Source organism: Berkeleyomyces rouxiae, assembly GCF_048999995.1.
Source record: "Berkeleyomyces rouxiae strain 22BRR77 chromosome Unknown BrBRR77_ptg000002l, whole genome shotgun sequence".
Taxonomy (NCBI): Eukaryota; Fungi; Ascomycota; class Sordariomycetes; order Microascales; family Ceratocystidaceae; genus Berkeleyomyces; species Berkeleyomyces rouxiae.
This window is the reverse complement of record NW_027396492.1, coordinates 5,473,523-5,492,267: the sequence shown is the minus strand read 5'-3', so window position 1 is coordinate 5,492,267 and position 18,745 is coordinate 5,473,523. Positions and strand designations below refer to the sequence as shown.

Genomic DNA, 18,745 nt, shown 5'->3' with positions numbered 1-18,745 from the left:
TTGAAACGCCAATCTATGTATTTCCCAAGGCGAAGAAGCAAAAACAAGCAACGCCATAAGAAACATTCCCAAACAACAACAAAAAATGAGGCCAAAAGATTTGGCGATGAAGCCTATGTTCATGAAAACAAGGAGAAATAAACAAAGGTGTCGAACTGTGCTTTGAAGCAACGAACGCCTGTTTCGCTCGTTCTCTAAAGTTGCGGACTTGGTTAAAATGTATCGGTATTTTTGGATATCTGCCAAGTCCAAGACAGCACAGAAAAGGAAAACAACAAAAGGATGAATGGTGGAGGTGCAATGGGCTACTGGGAAGCTGGCAACCATCTTAAGAAGGCAACATGTCGTGAACAAAAAAAGAATAGAACGACGGGCAGAATAGAGACAAAGAACAAAAAAAAAAAAAAAAAAAAAAAAAGTCGGGTGGCTGTGAGCCGACAAGTGTAGGGAAGTCAACGAGACCAAGAATGAGGAAGGCCAGAGGCGGATTAGAAACACGATAGTAGGAAAAAATAATTGGCGCCCAAGAAGGGTATCAAGAAAAGGCCCGCCAGGGAAACCAGGAAGAGAAGGGACCAAAAAGAGAGGATCAAGAAAGTAGGGACCAAGGAGGGCCAAGTGAAGAAACCAAAAGGCCAAGAAGGAAAGAGGAAGAGCGAGCAGAATAACTTTTTTGAACAATGTACCGTAGAGACTCTAGGGTCCAGGTCGAACGATCATTGCCGAGAAGCATAAGAATGCGATAGTGATAATGGTGCTGTAGTGAGACTGCTTGTTGTTTTTTTCCGTTGTTACTGGGGTAGCTTGTTGATGTTTGCCGGAGTTGTGCGATGAGATGAGAACATTCCCGCTATCGAAGCTGGAAAAGATGCTCTCGTCGAGTCTCAACGCATGGCGAACAGTGAACTGCTAGTCGAGCATTTAGTTGGGGGTGGGCTCGGGAGCGGGCTCCTCGGTCTCGGGAGGCGATGGAGGCTTCTCGGGCTTCTTGATTCCGGAGATGTCGTAGGCACCGCGGCCCATGTCGACGAGTTCAGCGCGTTCGTAAACAGCCATTTTGTTGGTAGTCGAAGACGAAGTTCTATCGAAATCCTTGTTGTTAGCATGTGAAGAGCCGATTCTAAAGCAGAGGAGGACTTACTGTGTAAAGTAGTGATTTGTATTGTAGATGAAAAGTTGCGAGAGCAGAGAAGTGATTTGTAGTTGCGGTGTGGAGAAAAGAAGGAAATGAACAAGAGAAAGAGTTCACCGTGAGGCCCTTTTTATAGTCGAAAATCTGGCGATTGCAGTTGATGGTGGTTGCCGTCCGCGATAGTTGCAAGGCTTCTCAGACTTATGTTATTAGGCAGGCCGTGAGGCAGGTACTGTAGGTAGATTCTAAAGGAAGAGATGGGTATGACCAAGATGAGCGTTGAGACAAATGGGTGCTGAGCAAGAAAAGGCAATGCTGGAACACAATGGATAGTATTAGAATAGGATGCTGGGTGCAAGAAAGAAAGAAGCGATAAAATTGAAGAGCAAAAAGAGTAGATGAGCCTAAAGCAGAGGGAGACCAGACGATGTTATATCTAGCACTGGCAAGCTGTACACACATGAGAGATCTCCTTGGACCATTGTAGGGGACATAAAAGAAATGAAAAAGAAAAGAAAAAAATATTTAAGCAATTAATTTAAAATATGAAGTGAAAAAGGAACAGAAAAAATAGAAAAAAGAAACATACTAAAGCACCCACTCGAACTGTTAGTTACTAGGCACAGGATATAGTCTGTCTCCTGGAGACTACAAGAGCAATAACCTGTAGATTTGGGCGTGAGATGCATGGGTCTGGGGTGTGCATATATAGATATGTGCCATGAATACCCAGGGCCAGGGGCAAGGCTAAGTGGGGTGGATGTTGAAATACTCACACCCTTCTCCTGTATCTACTCCACTACCGACTCCAGAAGCGGACAATACTAGCAAGCACCAAGCAACAAGCACCAAGCGCCAAGCAGAAAGCACCAGGCAAAAAAAGAAAGCACCAAAGCTGAAATCAACAAGCAACAAGCTACGCTACCTCTTGCCAGAATATCACATAGCTTTTGGTGAACTTATGGAAGGTAGAAGAAGGAAAATAAGACGCCTGAACATGAACAGCAACCAATTCCACAACACAAGCCTTTGTTTTCGTGGTCCTTATTTCCACCCTGGTTTATACAGATGGCAGGACTAGATACGTGTATACATGTCCCCTTTGCCTAACTAAATACTCTACTTCTCGTCCTCCCGGTCAGAATGTGTGCCTGTATGCTGCGCACAACTTTGGACTTCCACCTGGCAACCACCCCATCGTTGGTTCTGTCCTTCTTCCTTGTCCTGCCTCATGGGACCCGACCCGCCTTCTGTGCCTTGGTCCCAGGTAGCCAGCCAGCACTCTCAGGGTCCACGCTGATTGCTTTCAACAACACAGCGTTTCCATCATCTTCTCTGACTGCCTTTCCTGTACGTTGCAGCCACGCCGTCCCCCACCAGGGTTCTCGTAGAGATGCACACCGGTAGACAAGATCAGGAGGGTGCCGTACCTACAAACAGGCAGGCAGTGTGTCTAGTTGTGATAGCGGCCTTGTGGCCTAAGAAAGACTCAAGATCAAGAAACCCCCATGGTTTGGTGTGTCCTGCCCATGTCTGGCTACAAACGTCCCGTCCCACAACAACTTGACATACACCCACAGACACAGACATAGACACACATAGACAACCAAGCCACGTCCCCTGCACCAACCTAAAGGAAAGGGCAACCCGGAATCCCAGCGGCTGGCTTGCATAGGCCAGTTGTCTTCTTGTATGTGCATCATGAATCGTCAGTTACAACAAACAAGTTGTTTTGCGGGCGCCCATTCCCGTCCGATTGACTCATTTTGCTTTGTCTTGCAGGCTGCGCCAGCAAACAGCCTGTAATCATGCTTTTACATTGCAATTGTGCTCTGCGTTGACCCTGCAATCGTCAGATGGCCTAGATGTCTGGTTGTATGAATGCATGTGTGGACATGTGTCGTTTGTACACAACTAACCACATACGTAGTTATCACAGTTAGTTGTGTGTTTGTGAAAGGGTTAGGGTTGGGTTTCATGGTAGGCCCACCAAGACCCAAGACACTTCCTCTGTTCATCCCTCACATAGTTATTAGTCACTCAACTACTATTCATAGCTATTCACATTCAGACCATCTCCCCAATCTGAATTCATTCGCATCTCTCGAAAAGGAAACAAAAGCTGTCCACGCTCTGACACCAGTGCCAGCCAAGCCAAACAGTTGCCCGCCCGCTGGCCCAATCCCTGACGGTGCTGTGACTTCTTGCTGGGTGTCTCTCTCTGGTTTGATATGCCACACGAGAAACGGCGCTTAGCCTGGACTTTGACTCTGTCCAGTATTAATTCTTTCTTTTTTCTTGTTAGACCAACTAGTCATGTACATGGAACTGGAATTTTGTCGCCAAGACGCCCCGTCCCGTCCCAGTCAAGCCGTACCGAAGCACCAAACAGCCAGCAAAAAAAGAAGTCTCAACCGCCCCCCCCTCTCATCCACCCCATCCACGATATACAGACTTGCAATATTACCCAACAGAAGACTAGTAGACTGAATAGCAGCCACAGGCTCGACAGCAAGTTTCTTTTTTTGGTTTCCATTTTCCTTTTGGCTCTCCTGTCTCCTGCTTTGGCCAGCCACTGTGGGCGATTTGCCTTTCAATCACCCTGATACCTAGTGGATAGAGAATGAATATACCCTTTAGCCACTGAGCATCCAGGATACAGTCGAGATTAACACCGCTTCTGAGTAGCCGAGCAAAATAAATACCTGCACAAACACAGACTACAGCTTCAGGCCGGATTCCAGGGCCCAGTGTCCGCTGGAAGACGGCTCCTGGTTAAGGGGTCGCAGACAATGAACGAATGGATGAATGGCCTGCTGAGCTGACTGAGTTTGCGTGCGTGTTGTGCTGTAGGTGTATTGACCTGACCACCCAAGTCATAGAGGCATGGAATGAGGGATGAAGGCCTGGAACTCTTAGCCTTGTCTTGTCTAGCTATCCCAAAGTTGATTAGCCTGCGGAATACGGGAACATCAGCCTGAAGAATCTAACAATAAGCACCACAGCTTCCGGCCAGACGAAGTTCTCAGACCATTGGAAGTTTCAAGGATGGCTGGCCAGCGGGTATTTACAAAAGAGAATGGGGGCTGGCTGGCCCAGCTGTGTTACCCAGTGGTACCCAGGCCGTGTTTTTGGGACAAGCACTGACAACGGATCAAGCAACATACGGCAGCATCAAAAGGGAGACAAGCCGAGAAGTAGATTAGGGAGGGAGAGAGAGAGGGGGGGGGCAGGTTGATCTAGACCCTACGCCTGTAAACCCTGGCAAGCAAATTATCAAGCCAAAAAAAAGTCTTGATTTTTTCTTGATTGGCCCTGCTCTTGACTTGCAGACGCCCAGCTATGAATCATTTTGAGGCTGCTCAGCGATAACCGATAAACAAAATGTTGACAGCTTATAACGAGCCAACTAACTAACAAGCTCAAGTATCAAAGTAGACTTATAAGTCCTTCCGGCTGCTTAGGCCAGCGCGCGGCTGAAATTAATGGGAGGAGAGGAGAGGGGACGAAATCTGCGCAGGAGGTGCCGAAAAAAATAGAGAAAAAAAGAGACAATGGCTAATAGATGCACACATATCCACGTCCAGATGCATGCATGGAAGTATGTATGTAGTAGTTGACTATAGTTGGTGGCTCTACTACAACTGCTTATTCAATGCACTCACTAAATGACCGCTCTCTGATTGGCTGCCCGTCCAGACTCGTCGTCTTTGTGTCGCGTCTCTGAGCAGTTTCTCGGTGTGTAGCATCTGGCTGGCTTTGTCTGGTCTGGGCAGACTTCTAGAAGCCTCCATAGTCACACAAGGCGAGTGTGCCGACATGCCTGCAGCTAATATCACACAATCTCACCATCTGACACTCGCACACCGACATCTCCTCCAGTGTCTCAGCACCAGTCTGCAGTGGCCCTGCTCTCCCCGTTCCCCATACAACCTGTCTTCACCCGTCTGACTAGTAGCCGGGTCATGGCACTGGGACAAGCGCGACCCCCGGAGCTGAGCACGAGCTAGCTTACACCGCATAGAAACGGGTTCCAGAAAGACGCATGTTTCGCCGTGTCTGACTTGGCTTGCGAGATGTGATGCAGGCTATATTAAAAACCTTTTCTTCAACCCGGTACCCCCGTATTCTTTTTCTTGGTGAAAATGGAGTAAATTATATGTTACATAACGCTGGCACCTTGAAATTCGACGTACGTGTCCGCTCCGGCTTGGCTTGGCTCGGAGCGGAGACGCGGAGATCACATCAGGTACAAGGGGCCGCCTTGTTTCTGCCTGTAACGATGGGGATGGACACACATACACCGGGGGATGGCACATTGTCGCCAGGATATCATCCCCCGCGTGTGAAGTCCGTACAGCCAGCCTGTAATATAGTGATCCCAATGTACACCCAGTCTCCAGCCATTCAATGGCGTTTTCTATCACCTGTCTATCCTGATGTGATGAGACAAAAACACAAGGAGCCGAACGGAGCGGAAATGATAAACTGATATTCGCCAGTAAACATTCAGCCGCTATTTACTTGTCTGATCAAATAACAGGGCAGCGCCTCCATGACACAGTCACAAACAGGAGGCAGACTCACAGCCGAATTTACACCGCCCTGTCTCATGACTGTGATAGTATTTATGCTTCTACTTCTACAATACCTACCGAAGTGCGAGTTGGTGCTGTCTGGCATTGGGCCGAGCTCCGTGGACTGTGTGACATCTTCCACGTTACTAATTAGGCTGTGGTTGTGACAACTCATGACTTGCCGTGTCTTCTGGATTGTCCAATCCACTTGCATGTTTTGTTTCTGCGACTTTTCCCTTTTTGGCTCACACAAAATACATATGTACATCATGGCCTAAGCTTGAACAAGGAGAACTTCGGACATAAAAAGAGGGACCCTAGCAAAGAAGGGGGAGGGTAAGGGGAGGGGGCCATTGTCCTTTGTTGGGTTCTTAGTTCTTCACATGTTTGCTCTCCTTTTTTTTTTTTACTTTTTTCTTTTCCTCTTTTCTTCTGGCCTGTTCCCATGCTGGCCTGCGCTCTGCTATCCAAAGGTCCGGGATTTCCTCTAATATGAACAAATTAAAAAAGGGGGAGCCGGGAGAGAAGACAGGGAGACGACTTACACGGCAGTTGGAAAAGAGATCACGTGAGTACCACAGGCAACGCGTAGAATCGTATTCATTTGTTTGGGCAAATGCGCTTCATTCGAATTGGATTGCAAGGCTTCATCCTTGAGCGAGTTGTTTGCCCGGTTCGAAATTTTTTGAAAACTCCACGTGGGCGATCGTCCTGTTGCACATTCAATCACCAACTATGTGACTTGTGCATGTGTTCTCTTGAATGTACAAACATACATATAGAAAACCGCAGGGAGCCGAGGCCAAAAGAGCCGGGGTGTATAGGCCCCTGTACCGATCATATAGGGCCTCACCACTGCGATCTTATAGGTGTTTATAGGCACCTATTGAGGGGGGGGCGGGGGGGGGGGGGGGCATGAAGGCACTTGAACGAGAAGCGAGGCGTATTGGCCACCAAGCGGCCCTGCTGCTAGCCCAACCGGTCTCCTTTCGTTAGATTCTCGATCCCCCCTTCTCCTTCTGGTGAGTTGATTTCCTCGTCTTTTGAATATGGGGGCTTTTGGCGAAGCTGTGAACCGATATCCTCGGCTTATGCTTAGGTAAGGCCGGGGAATCGGAGCGGAAAATGGAGAGCCGGTTGACCCAGTCCCAGTTCCAGTCCCAGTACCTGAACTTGAAAGTATATGACCCGGTACAGTGGGAGGAGGAGCATTGGCATGACGGGGTTGGTTGGAGGTTGTACATACAGTATATTACAGCATTTGCAGGGGGAGATAATCGACATCCTCAGCACTCAGCACTCACTTGAGCAAAGGGTGTGGTGGGCTGACTGTGCAAACCGCACACCGACATCTTTTTTTTTTATGCTTGTGCTAGTATAACGCCGACCAAAGACACCTGCCACCACAAATCCCCACATGTCCGGCCAACCCGCTGGCGCTATGCTGCTTGCCATTTCCCTTCCCGCCTCCAGATTTGTCCTCCAGATCTGGCCTCCGCTCTGGCTTACTCTGCCCTTTGCTTGGTGGGTGGCATGACCGAGAGCAGCGTGCTCTATATTGACAGCCACATAAACTAAGGCGCCCACACCACCAAATCTCCCTGTCGTTCTCGGTCGAGCTGCCCTTCACCGTGGTCTGCATCGCACCGGCAACGCTTGCGCCTTCTACACTTGACGCATTTGTACACACTTGTACTCTTCTTTCACCGTGGCTTCACCTTGAGTACTTGTTGTCACAGGCTCTGGGCTCTTGAAACATGTAGCCGCCGGTGGCTCTGTCATAGCACACTCCTCGCCATCCAGTCCCAACTCACGCCCATATGACACGACCGCTATAGCCAGAAAAGGCCATCTGCAGCCGAGTATGGAAGTAAGTTTCTTGTGGTTGTAGTTAGAAGCAAATTCTTGAAACTCACACTTGCCATGTGGCAATGTCCCTACACCGCGTACAGCCACCACTGTGGATGTGGATGGACCCGTGTGCGTACGCTTCAAGCAAACTCTAGTTGCATACAAAGGTAAGCCGCACAAGCCGGCCGCAATCCCTGCTCTGTTTCCTGTTCTTCCTCGCGTCTTCTTTTGCTGCAGCTTAGGCTTGTGCACATCCGCACCAGCTGCACCTACCACGCATGGCTTTGTGTTTTATTACTCGCTTGACCTGAACTAAAAGCGCTCCTGGGCGACGGCTGGTTTGTTTAGCTTTGGGCCCGTTTTTAGTGCCGTTGGGCCTCCTCTGTTGGTAGCCCACGCTGAGGACAGGGCAAGAGGCCAAAAATACCATGAAACTCGCAAAAGGACTGAGCACTTGGGTGGTGTGGTGTGGTTTGATGTGGTGTGCCTTTTTTCTCTTTTTCTTCGTGTGTTGCTCGTTTTTCTTGTTGTTATCTATCTTCATGCTTGCATGGCTGTTGATAGAGAGAGAGAGACCGCCCTTGACTGTGGCGTGATGGGACGAGACTAAACTGGTCCGGCATGGAGCGCAAGTCCCGGCTCACTGCATACTTGTGTATGCTTGTATGTAAGCCTGCTTATGTGCCTGTGCCTGCATCTATATGCAAACTCGAATGACAATCGCATCAAAAGTCTTCCGGGATACTGGGTCCCGACCAATTCCAAGGACAGAGTAACACAGCAAGGGACAAGAGGGACAGTCTCTAGTAGCCAGCCCTTGGAGGAGCGTCACCATAATGATCCTGCCCTTTGTACCAGTAATCAAGGGGTGTTGCTTGATAGCTTGCTTCGCCACCCATGTCAGAGTAGTACCCATACTAGCTAATCAAACGCATGCTGGATTCTGGCTGGGCGCCTGGCGCTGGTGCTCCTAAAGGTTCAGAGGGCGGATGAATATGTGTCTATGTATTGTACCCGGTCATGTATTACAGGCCTCGAGAACCCGTTCCAATGGCTTGGATCTCCAAATCCCAAAGCAACCCAAAGTAGCGGGAGTCCAAGTACGACCTCGAGGAGAGCGAGGGGTGAAGAAACAGGGTGCCCATGTCGCTCCCCTGTCCGGGAACAGCCCTGTAACCAACCAGATCAAGCCCAGAGAGAGAAGCCAGAATAAAACGCTGGCTGTGGTTTGATGAGTCCACCCAGCGGTGCAACCAGACGCTTTCCCGAGTCTCTTTCTTCTAGGTCTTCTTTTGTGCTTCTAAAGCCCTTTGCCGTTGCTCCTTTGCGTGAGCCAAGCCCAACCAAGCCGGCCCCTCCGTTTCAACCTTGGTGTGTCCATTCCATGGATGGTGTGCTGGCAACGCACAGCAGAAGGAGACAACAACAGAATATCAGGTTATCCTCCGTTTTGCCGTGGGAGATTAGAAAAGGGCTTAAGAGACAACTTGTATAATGGGCAATACGGCGTCTTTCCAGACAGGAAAGGAGAAAGAGGGCCGGCACGAGTACCAGAGCAGAGTTTGGAGATTGAGGGCGTGTTTGAAGCCCCGACTTGCAATTTACAGGCGATCAAGTTCGTGATTTGATTTTCATCCATCCACACAAGTTTGGAGCCATGGGCGATCACGGTACAAGAGGCACATCATGTTGAGTCTGTTTGGAACAAAGGTTTGATTCGAGGCTGCAAAGCTGTTCGACGTGAGTTATGGAAACTCTGGGCTGCACGGCACATATCCAAGAGGTTTGTTTTGAAGCTGTAAAAGGGCCCCTTTTGAAGCACACTCACCCAAGCATCCAGGCGCAGCCGGTGGGCGCTGTTTTCCTGCGTGCATTGTCGATCGCAGGATCAAAAGTCCGTCGAGCCGGCAACTAAGTTAGCTAACAGGTGGCTGAAGGAACTGAGGGGACAAGTGGCCCAGGGGCCTAGGGACCTAGCAAAGAAGCCGCCACCAGGCCCTGAAGCCTGAAGCTCCAGAGCCTAAAAGCCTCGGGCTTCTCCGTAGACTTGCAAATACAATGGGCCACTAAGCAAAGGCCCTGACCTACAACATTCAACAATAGAGGGCAGGCAAAGCGGGCAGAAATAAAGAGTCGATGGGGCTCTCCCTCCTAAAAGGGTTTAAAAGGGCCAAAAAGGGGTTGTTTCCAAAGAGCTAAATAAAGAGACCCACTCGGGACCTCATCCGCAATCCCACCAAACTATTCGGTGGGATCCTTTGGATGCTGATTTGTACCTGGCGTTAGTTGACTAACTAGCTCACTAGTGAGCTAACTAGAGCTAATAGCTATAGTTAGTTGTACAATGTAATTGTGCTTGTTCAACCCACTATTGACAGCTTTCGTCTGAAAACGCCGTTTTTTATGCTCTTCTATCCTGCGTCAAACACACCACACAGCCAATCCATACTGTCGCATATTTAGCTCTTGGGACAGCCCGCATAAATCCTGATTCCTAACGGGATTTGTCTAGCAACTATGCATGCCTCCTCCGCCAAGTTTCCCGCCCGTGGCATGGCGTGCCGTCTTTTATCGCCCAGAATAGCGCCAAAGGTTACGTACGTGTGTACATTGTTCGCAGCATTGCCTGTTTCTTGTCTGGTGTTCCTTCTATTCTTACTGTAGCGCATTCTCTTGACAAAACACCTGCTTTAACGGTATGGTGACTCGACACACTAACTCAAAAAAAAAAAAAAAAAAAAAAAAAAAAAAAAAAGAGTACTACTCTCCTTGGACCTCAACTGGATTCGAGTTTTCCCCGCCCCCTAACCCTTCCCCTTCATCCATTTATCATGCGCCGTGGCCGCAAACAAGAGCCGACGGCTTAGACGTAAAAGGAAATGGACAGGCCAGCAGGCCAGGGCATCCCATACCCTCTCCATCTCATCTTATCCCACCCCGTTTCCCCCACAGCCCTGGTATCCCGGAACTCTGGGCCTTGAAAAGGGGGGAGAACTTTTATGCCCGGCTGATTTTACATAATGAGCTTCGCACTGCCAGCGTTGTTCTGTAGGTACATATCGTAATTTTCTCTGCTGTCTGTCCACCTACAAACTGCGATCCCCTTTTTTTTCTTCTTTTTTTTTTTTCCCCTGACAACGAAAAATTAAATGGACACCCTTTACTTAATGATCCTAGCCGAGTCTTAGCGATCGCCAAAAAGAGATAGGGATACCGGCTTCCCACCATTTGGGGTGCATTGTGACCAGGGTAGTGGTGTTCTTTGGCTTCCATGGCCATTCTAAGTTATAACCAGTTGGACAAACTTTATACAAGAACTGACGATCGTTGGTTGTAGACTACATGTGCATGAAAACTACTCTTGAGCCTGATTAAGTGATTAACTTGGTTACATTTCCGTTGCAAAGGAAGACGCGAGCCCATGTGGATTTTCCTATTCACAAAACACTAGTTATGCGCCTATAGTTAGTCAGTCCAACTACAAACATACAAGCAGACACGCGTTGGTACTCGTAGTACACATACGCACGTCTGCCTCTACCTGTACTCCATCTTGTCCCTAAGGCTTGGACGTTGACAACCTCCCTCGCTACCAAATATACAGGGGTTTGGCTGCCCATCCTCAGCCCTGGGCTCTGGTGAAATTGGTCGCAAACGCCAGGTCAAAGCCCCAACAACTAGGCAAGTATGCTGTACGCACATACAAGTGTAAGTATACAGCCTCTTCTTTTTTTTTTTTTTTTTTTTTTTTTTTTTTTCGCTCTTTGGAACTAAACAGGGGCAGACTTTCACATCCTTTCCTGTCTGCTCTTCTCCTGTATTACGCTAAGAGTCTGGCCTATTTCTGGTATCCCCCAATATTCTGCTCCATGCTCTGTCACACCCGATTTGTCCTGGCCGGCCCTGTCGGCTACACTGTCCTCTATCTTGTCAAAACCCATTGCACTGGTGTGTCTGGCGATTAATATACCGAGTTTCACAGGCCATGTCGATCAAAGCGCATTCGCGTGGCATGGGCTTTCCCAGATGTTCATATATTTGTTTCTTTTTCCCATTCCATGTCTATATTGATCTCCAAGGTTGTCTCTTCTGCAGCGCCGCTGTATCATGAATCATCGTGGTAAATGGAAGGTGAAACCCCAACAACATGGTATTGTCATAACCCTCCTTGAAGCACTTCTGAGTACAAGATTTAAATGCCATGATTCTGTGCCGGAACTCTGTTTGTTTTTTTGCACGGCACGTTACAACCAGATTTTATCGGATCTCGGTTCGAAATTTCCGCCGCTCATTTGGGAATTGAGGTTATTACAAATGGATTTGGTTTTAGGATATGTCGTTGACAAACCAGTCGCACAAACAAACAGGGGCTCTACCTGGATATGGGTTCAAAACACAGTAGGGTTGATACACACCAGATAGGGTTAGTTAATACCCAGAGGCAGCTGGCAACAGCTGTCGAACTACCGTCACCAGCCCCGCAAGGCTCCTAGGCCATGTAACGAGCCCAGAGCTCCCGACAGCCTCGATAACTGGACATATTGAGCTTTGAATTGCCCGTCCAAGTTCCTCCCGTGCCAGTATTTACTTGTGGTACCAATTGCCTCGATTCTGAGTATTGCCCGCCACCTAAATCGAGTCATTAATCTGCCAATCCCAACTCCCCGCAGCGTTCAACCACTGATCCAACACAACACCGCGACAAAAGAGCTCCACGACATCACATCTACATTGATATCCATCCAAGCTTCAACCACCCCACTGCCAGCTTAACCCAGACCAAACAAATAAATAAACCCCACAATCATCTAAAACACCCGCATCATGTCAATCATCCAGCAAGTCACCGCTGACTCGTTCACCGACGCCTGGCGCACTATCAACATTGATGCGCTCGAGGAAGACTCGCCGTACAACTTCAACACCGCCACGCTGCACCCGCCGCAGCCCGAGATCTCCGAAGCCGAAGTACGTGCGCTTGCGACTCAGGTGCGCCAGCTGCTGCGTGGTGGAGACCCCGAGGGCGCGCTGAGAGGGTGTCTGGAGATGCCCGTGTATAATGGCGACGATGCAGTAAAGGTGAGAGATGTCTGGATACATCAAAGTTTCATCTATGGATCGTTGTTAGGCAGCAACGATTCTTGGGATCATTGATGCGCCATAGGACTGCTGATTCAACCACGGAGGGGTGCTTGCTAACTGGCTATCTTGATTATAGGACGCTCACCTGCAGACCATTCTCGAGGTTCTGCAGTCTATCAAGGCTAGCGATATGACCCCCATTCTCACCCAGATTTACACATCGCCCGGCGGCAGTGAGCTGGTTGATGTGTTGATGAAGTACCTGTATGGACACCCTAGAATCACGACTCTCACACTCGCATTGGTCCACTAACACTCGTTTCTACCCTCACGATACAGGTACAAGGGCATGGACTCGGGCTCGTCTCGCGCATCGTCCGCCAGAGCCACACCGCAGACGACGGGCTTTAGCCAGGTTGGCATGAGACCCGGTGGCCCCAATGAGTCGGTCACGGCGGCCATGAGCGTGCTACTGAGCTGGCACGAGAAGGTGGTGGACGTAGCTGGCCAGGGCTGCATTGTGCGGTGTATGTCGGACTTCCGGAGAGTGTAGAGAGGAAGCTTTCTGCTGTTGAATGAGCGAGTTCAAATTGCTTTTTCGTCATGGGTTACTGACAGGCTCTCCCGTTTCACTGGCTTGGGGAGATATTTTTGATGGCGACAGTGTCATCCAGAGCTGTATCTATTCTTGCTGAGATATATGAATAGAGACGTTTTTGATATATGTGAAGAATATTGGATGTGTTACATGACTAGTGAGAATCATTCGACAAAGATATACTACACCAAGTTGAGGGTGAGCTGACGCGATGAGCTCTTTTCTTTATTTAGTAGTACTAGTTATACATTCAGTTGCTGTGGTTTATTGGCCCTTGATTAGTCCTTAGACAGAGCATCAATCAGACTGATCTCACCACTGCCTCTTTTGGCTGGCTTCGGCTGGTTCTCGCCCTGCTTCCAGCCAATCATGTATATGATGCGGAAGGTCGCCGGGATGCTGCCGTCCTCGTTTCCATGAAGGTCCTTGTAAATGGCGTTTGCAGCAAGCAGGACATCTCTTGAGATGGGGCCCATTTCACGGCCCAGGACAGCATTGCCCTCGCCCATAGCCTGCAGATCCTGCATGAGAGCAAACATGTCGGGATAGTCGACAATGATGTCGTCCACGTCGACCGTCAGCATCTGGAAGTTGGCGCGTTGCAGAAGATTGCCGACGTCGCGGACATCTGCCAGTGGTGAAACATGGGGCGACACACCGCCGCGGCGCTCTTGATCAGCCAGTTGGAGCGATGTGCGCAGCTCGTATAGTGTATCACCGCCCAGCATGGCGCCGATGAACGGACAGTCGGGCTTGAGCAGAGCATTGATTTTGGCGAGGAAGCCGGGCAGGTCGTTGATCCAGTGCATGCTGAGCGAGCTGAGAACCATGTCGAAGGAGGCGGGATCGTAGATGAGCGATTCCTCGTCATGGATGACCTCACGAGTGATGTTCAGTTCATTGTTGAATGGCTCGGCGGCATCGCGGTACAGGAGCGCGTGGGAAGAATCGACGGCCAGAAGCGCATCAATGCGATCCGAAATGGGGGGCGACGTGGGCGTGGCCGGGTCCGGGTTCGGGCGGGCCAGGGCGCGCGCAATGTTGCACGAGTTTGCGCCGAGATCGAGGACACGGGGGAACTGGCGCTTGATGTCCTGACAGTGAGCGTTAGAAAAGCCGAAAGAGAAGCAGAGTTGAGTTTGGGCGCAAGGGGACACACCAGAAGGCGCTCGCACAGGCGGATGGCGACCTCATCCTTGAGGTAGTCGGCCTGGCGACTCTCGCTGACATTGCGGGCGGCGCGTTCTTTCTGCAGCCATTTGGCGTGGCGGTTGAAGATTTGGAGCTGAGGAGAGGCGGATGTGTGTGAAGCTAAGCCCCGGACGGCGACGATGGCCGGAGCGGCGGCAGAGATGGAGGCGGATGCAGATTTTTGGCGAAGAGAAAGAGACATCGGGCTCCGGGCAAGTGCGCCGACGGCGGAACGGACGAGTGTCATGGCATTTAGAAGAGTCGGTTGCAGTTGGATGGGCTGCTGGTGGGCGAGGATTGAAGGAGCAGGATAGCTCTTTGGGTGAGGATGGGGAGTGGGGGAATGAGCAGTAGACCGTTATCGATAAGAAAGCGGTCAGTGGGTCTGGCAATAGGCAGCAGACCAGGCAGAATAATACAGGGTGCTGGTCACCTTTACAGTGGTGGTCTCCCCTGTAGTGAAGCTGCTTACAGCGCTGTTTGCAGCGTCTACTACTAAAAGAGCCCCCGAAACTTTCTTCCACCCGCTGCCTAAGGCTGGTCGTGGCTTTCATCACCACAAGCAAAAACTCCGTCCTCCTTTGCTGTTCAGGTTCAACGCAGCCCGTTGGCATTTCCCTTTCTTCGTCATCCAATTAATAATTCCCTTTTTTCCCTCCGCCTCATAATTTCCTCGCCCACAGCCCGCAAGCCTCTTTTGTTCATTTCCGCCGTGGCCCTTTTCTCACCTTGCATCACAGCCTAAACGAGGCTACACCTGCAAAGACCGGCCACCAAAGCGAAAGCCCGCCCCGCCCCTTTTGCGAAGGGCCCGTCCGTCCCATCGATCCGATCGACCACCTCCTGAGCGGCAGCCCCGGCCATTGAAGTTTCACACGCGCCATTGCCTGAAGCTCCGGCCTGAGTTTGGCCCGGTCTACCTTTCTGTCGTCGCCGATATCCGCTGAGCTGCTCCGGCCCGTCCGACCCCATCGACCTCCTACCCTCTCACCTTCGCCATGTCTTCCGGCAGCACATCCTTCCTGGGCCGCTCGTCCACGGGCAACCAGAACATGCGCGGCCTCGTCCAGTTCATCGCCGATCTGCGCAACGCCCGCGCCCGCGAGCTGGAGGAAAAGCGCATCAACAAGGAGCTCGCCAACATCCGCACCAAGTTTAAGGACGGTAACCTCAACGGCTACCACAAAAAGAAATATGTTTGCAAGCTTTTGTACATTTACATTCTCGGCTGGGACGTCGACTTTGGTCATCTGGAGGCTGTCAACCTGATCTCGTCCAATAAATACTCAGAGAAGCAGATTGGATATCTGGCCTTGACGCTGTTGCTGCACGAGAAGCACGAGATGCTGCACTTGGTGTTTAACAGTATCCGCAAAGACTTGATGGACCACAACGAGCTGTTCAACTGTCTGGCGCTTCATGCCATAGCCAACATTGGTGGTCGCGAAATGGGCGAGGCCTTGAGTGGCGAGGTTCACCGGCTGCTGATTTCACCGTGAGTGCTTCCATCGTGGACCCCCCCTCTCCCTTCATCTTCTTCTGCTTCAGCGCTAACCTCTCTGCTGCTCCAGAACCTCGAAGTCTTTTGTTAAGAAAAAGGCCGCCCTGACGCTCCTTCGTCTCTACCGCAAGTATCCAGCCATCGTACAACCAACATGGTCAGAACGCATCATCTCGCTTCTCGACGACCCCGATCTCGGCGTTGGACTCTCGGTATCCTCTCTCGTCATGACCCTGGCTCAGGACAACCTCGAACAATACAAGGGCGCATACCCCAAGGCCGCCGCCAGACTAAAGCGCATTGTCGTCGACAACGAGTTCACCCACGACTACCTGTACTACAAGGTTCCTTGCCCATGGATCCAGGTCAAGCTGCTGCGCCTGTTGCAGTACTTCCCGCCGTCCGAAGACACACATGTGCGTGAAATGATTCGCGCATCGTTGACGCGCATTCTCAACAACGCCATGGAGTCAAACAAGAATGTGCAGCAGAACAACGCCCAGAACGCCGTGCTCTTCGAGGCCATAAACCTGATTATCCACCTTGAAAACGAGAGTGGCCTCATGAAGTCGGTCTCGACGCGCCTGGGTCGCTTCATACAATCTCGAGAAACAAACGTCCGGTATCTCGGACTCGAGGCCATGACGCATTTGGCTGCGCGCACCGAGACTCTGGACCCGATCAAGCAGCACCAGGACATTATTCTTGGATCGCTCAAAGACCGTGATATCAGCGTGCGCCGCAAGGGTCTTGACCTCTTATACAGCATGTGTGACTCGTCCAACTCTCGCATCATTGTTGGCGAGCTGCTTCACTTTTTGCAAAACGCCGACTTTGCCATCCGCGAGGAAATGGTGCTTAAAATTGCTATTCTGACAGAAAAGTATGCTACTGATGTGCAGTGGTACGTCGACATCTCACTGCGCTTGATTGCCATGGCAGGCGACCACGTGGCCGACGAGGTGTGGCAGCGTGTGACTCAGATCGTTACCAATAATGAAGAGCTGCAGGTTTACGCTGCCCAGAATGCCTTGCAGTATCTCAAGCACGACCACTGCCACGAAACGTTGGTCAAGATTGGCGCTTACATCCTCGGCGAGTTCGGCCATCTAATTGCCGACCAGCAGCGATGCAGTCCCATTGAACAGTTTTTGGCTTTGCAGTCCAAGATGTCTGGATGCTCGTCCAGCACACGCGGGATGATAATGTCATGCTTTGTCAAGTTTGTCAACTTGTTCCCCGAAATTAAGCCACAGCTGGTCGGCATCTTCCAGCTGTACAGCCACACACTTGACTCAGAACTGCAGCAACGCGCATGCGAGTACCTGGCCCTGGCATCACGGCCTACCGACGACCTTTTGCGCACTGTCTGTGATGAAATGCCGCCGTTCCCTGAGCGCCAGTCTGCTCTGCTGTCACGTCTGCACCAGAAGCACGCCAACACTAGCGACAAGACGACCTGGATTGTCGGCGGAAAGGATGCCAACACTGACACAGTGGAGCGCAATATGGCTGTTAATGGTGGCTTGAAGCGCACTTTCACCGTCCGTGGGAACGGCGACGCACCTGTTGCTGGAGCACAGCCCAGTATGCCTCAGGGCGCCAATGGCGCTGGTACCGATCTTGCCGGCCTGGATCTCTTGTCTGGTGGCGATGGCAAGGGAGCCAAGGTACCTAACCTGGCCAGCGCAGCCCACCTCTCGCCTGGCTGGGAGCTTGGCTACAACCGTCTGATGCTCCGGGCTGACGGCGTGTTATTCGAGGACGGACAGATACAGATTGGTGTGCGGTCCGAGTACCGTGGCGAGATGGCCTGCTTGATTTTGTACTTCCGTAACCGTACGCCAGCCACGATAACCTCGTTCACCACGACTCTCGACCTTGATGAGTCAGAAAAGGGTAACCTCACATGGGATGTCAAGTCTCTGCCTGAGCCAACTATTGGCGAGGGCCAACAAGCGCAGCAAATCATCATGTACGAGGCCAAGCGCATGTTCGACAAGCCGCCCACCATCCGCATCAGCTACCTCGCCGGCGCGCTGCAGGCGCTCACGCTGAAGTTGCCCTTGGTTGGACACAAGTTCATGAGCCCGGCCGACCTCTCAGCCGACGACTTCTTCAAGCGCTGGAAGCAGATTGGCGGCAGCCCGCGCGAGGCCCAAAAAATCGTTAGCCTGACGCCGCGCGCAGCAGCAAACCGCGAACTGAGCAGCAGCTTTGTGCGCCGCATTATTGACGGCTTCCGGTGGCGGTTGCTAGAGAATGTGGATCCCAAACCGCACAATATCGTCGGTGCGAGCGTGATGCATACGTCAGAGGGTGGCAAGTTTGGCTGCTTGATGCGATTGGAGCCCAACTACGAGTCTCAGGTGAGTTTTAGTTGGCTAATGAGACTGTTATTGGTATATTGATGTTGCTTGTGTAACCAGATGGCTAACCCACGCATTTATCCACCTGTAGGTTGTCCGTATTACTATTCGCGCCACGGAAGAATCTGTGCCGCCGATTCTGCTCAAGCTTATGGAGGATCGCATTGCCGAAGGCTCGTCGGCAATAATGGAGACAGGCGGAACGCACTCTGCACCAACAAGGCGGGAGATCACGGACGCGTTCGGAAATGTCATGGTGCAGTGAAGGAGGCTCTGCAATGGCATCGCTGCGAGAAGTTATCTGTGTCTCTAGCTTTTATGTTCTAGGTTGGGTTGGCGTGTTTGTTGTCAGAATGCCATTTATGATGTCTGTGGTATTTCCATGACCAGTGACTTCCTGTGTTAGTGTAGGTCTTACTGGTACACTTGTTTTTTATTGTTCTG

General features: G+C 50.9%; 4 protein-coding genes across 4 annotated transcripts; 2 read left to right on the top strand and 2 right to left on the bottom strand.

The window, feature by feature from the left end:
- Nucleotides 1-921: 921 nt before the first annotated feature.
- BROUX77_003089 (uncharacterized protein) lies at nucleotides 922-1,614 on the bottom strand (the record flags this gene model as incomplete). Its single annotated transcript, XM_073747702.1, has 2 exons — nucleotides 922-1,120; nucleotides 1,589-1,614. The coding sequence occupies 2 exons, from the start codon at nucleotides 1,612-1,614 to the stop codon at nucleotides 922-924; spliced, it is 225 nt and encodes a 74-aa protein (XP_073608171.1).
- A 10,770-nt stretch (nucleotides 1,615-12,384) lies between these two features.
- Nucleotides 12,385-13,195, top strand: BROUX77_003088 (uncharacterized protein; the record flags this gene model as incomplete). Its single annotated transcript, XM_073747701.1, has 3 exons — nucleotides 12,385-12,639; nucleotides 12,779-12,906; nucleotides 12,982-13,195. The coding sequence occupies 3 exons, from the start codon at nucleotides 12,385-12,387 to the stop codon at nucleotides 13,193-13,195; spliced, it is 597 nt and encodes a 198-aa protein (XP_073608170.1).
- Nucleotides 13,196-13,518: 323 nt separating this feature from the next.
- On the bottom strand, nucleotides 13,519-14,678 carry BROUX77_003087 (uncharacterized protein; the record flags this gene model as incomplete). The annotated part of the gene is made up of 2 exons (XM_073747699.1): nucleotides 13,519-14,334; nucleotides 14,400-14,678. The coding sequence occupies 2 exons, from the start codon at nucleotides 14,676-14,678 to the stop codon at nucleotides 13,519-13,521; spliced, it is 1,095 nt and encodes a 364-aa protein (XP_073608169.1).
- Nucleotides 14,679-15,429: 751 nt separating this feature from the next.
- On the top strand, nucleotides 15,430-18,566 carry BROUX77_003086 (uncharacterized protein; the record flags this gene model as incomplete). Its single annotated transcript, XM_073747698.1, has 3 exons — nucleotides 15,430-15,926; nucleotides 16,003-18,301; nucleotides 18,393-18,566. The coding sequence occupies 3 exons, from the start codon at nucleotides 15,430-15,432 to the stop codon at nucleotides 18,564-18,566; spliced, it is 2,970 nt and encodes a 989-aa protein (XP_073608168.1).
- Between the last annotated feature and the right edge of the window lie 179 nt (nucleotides 18,567-18,745).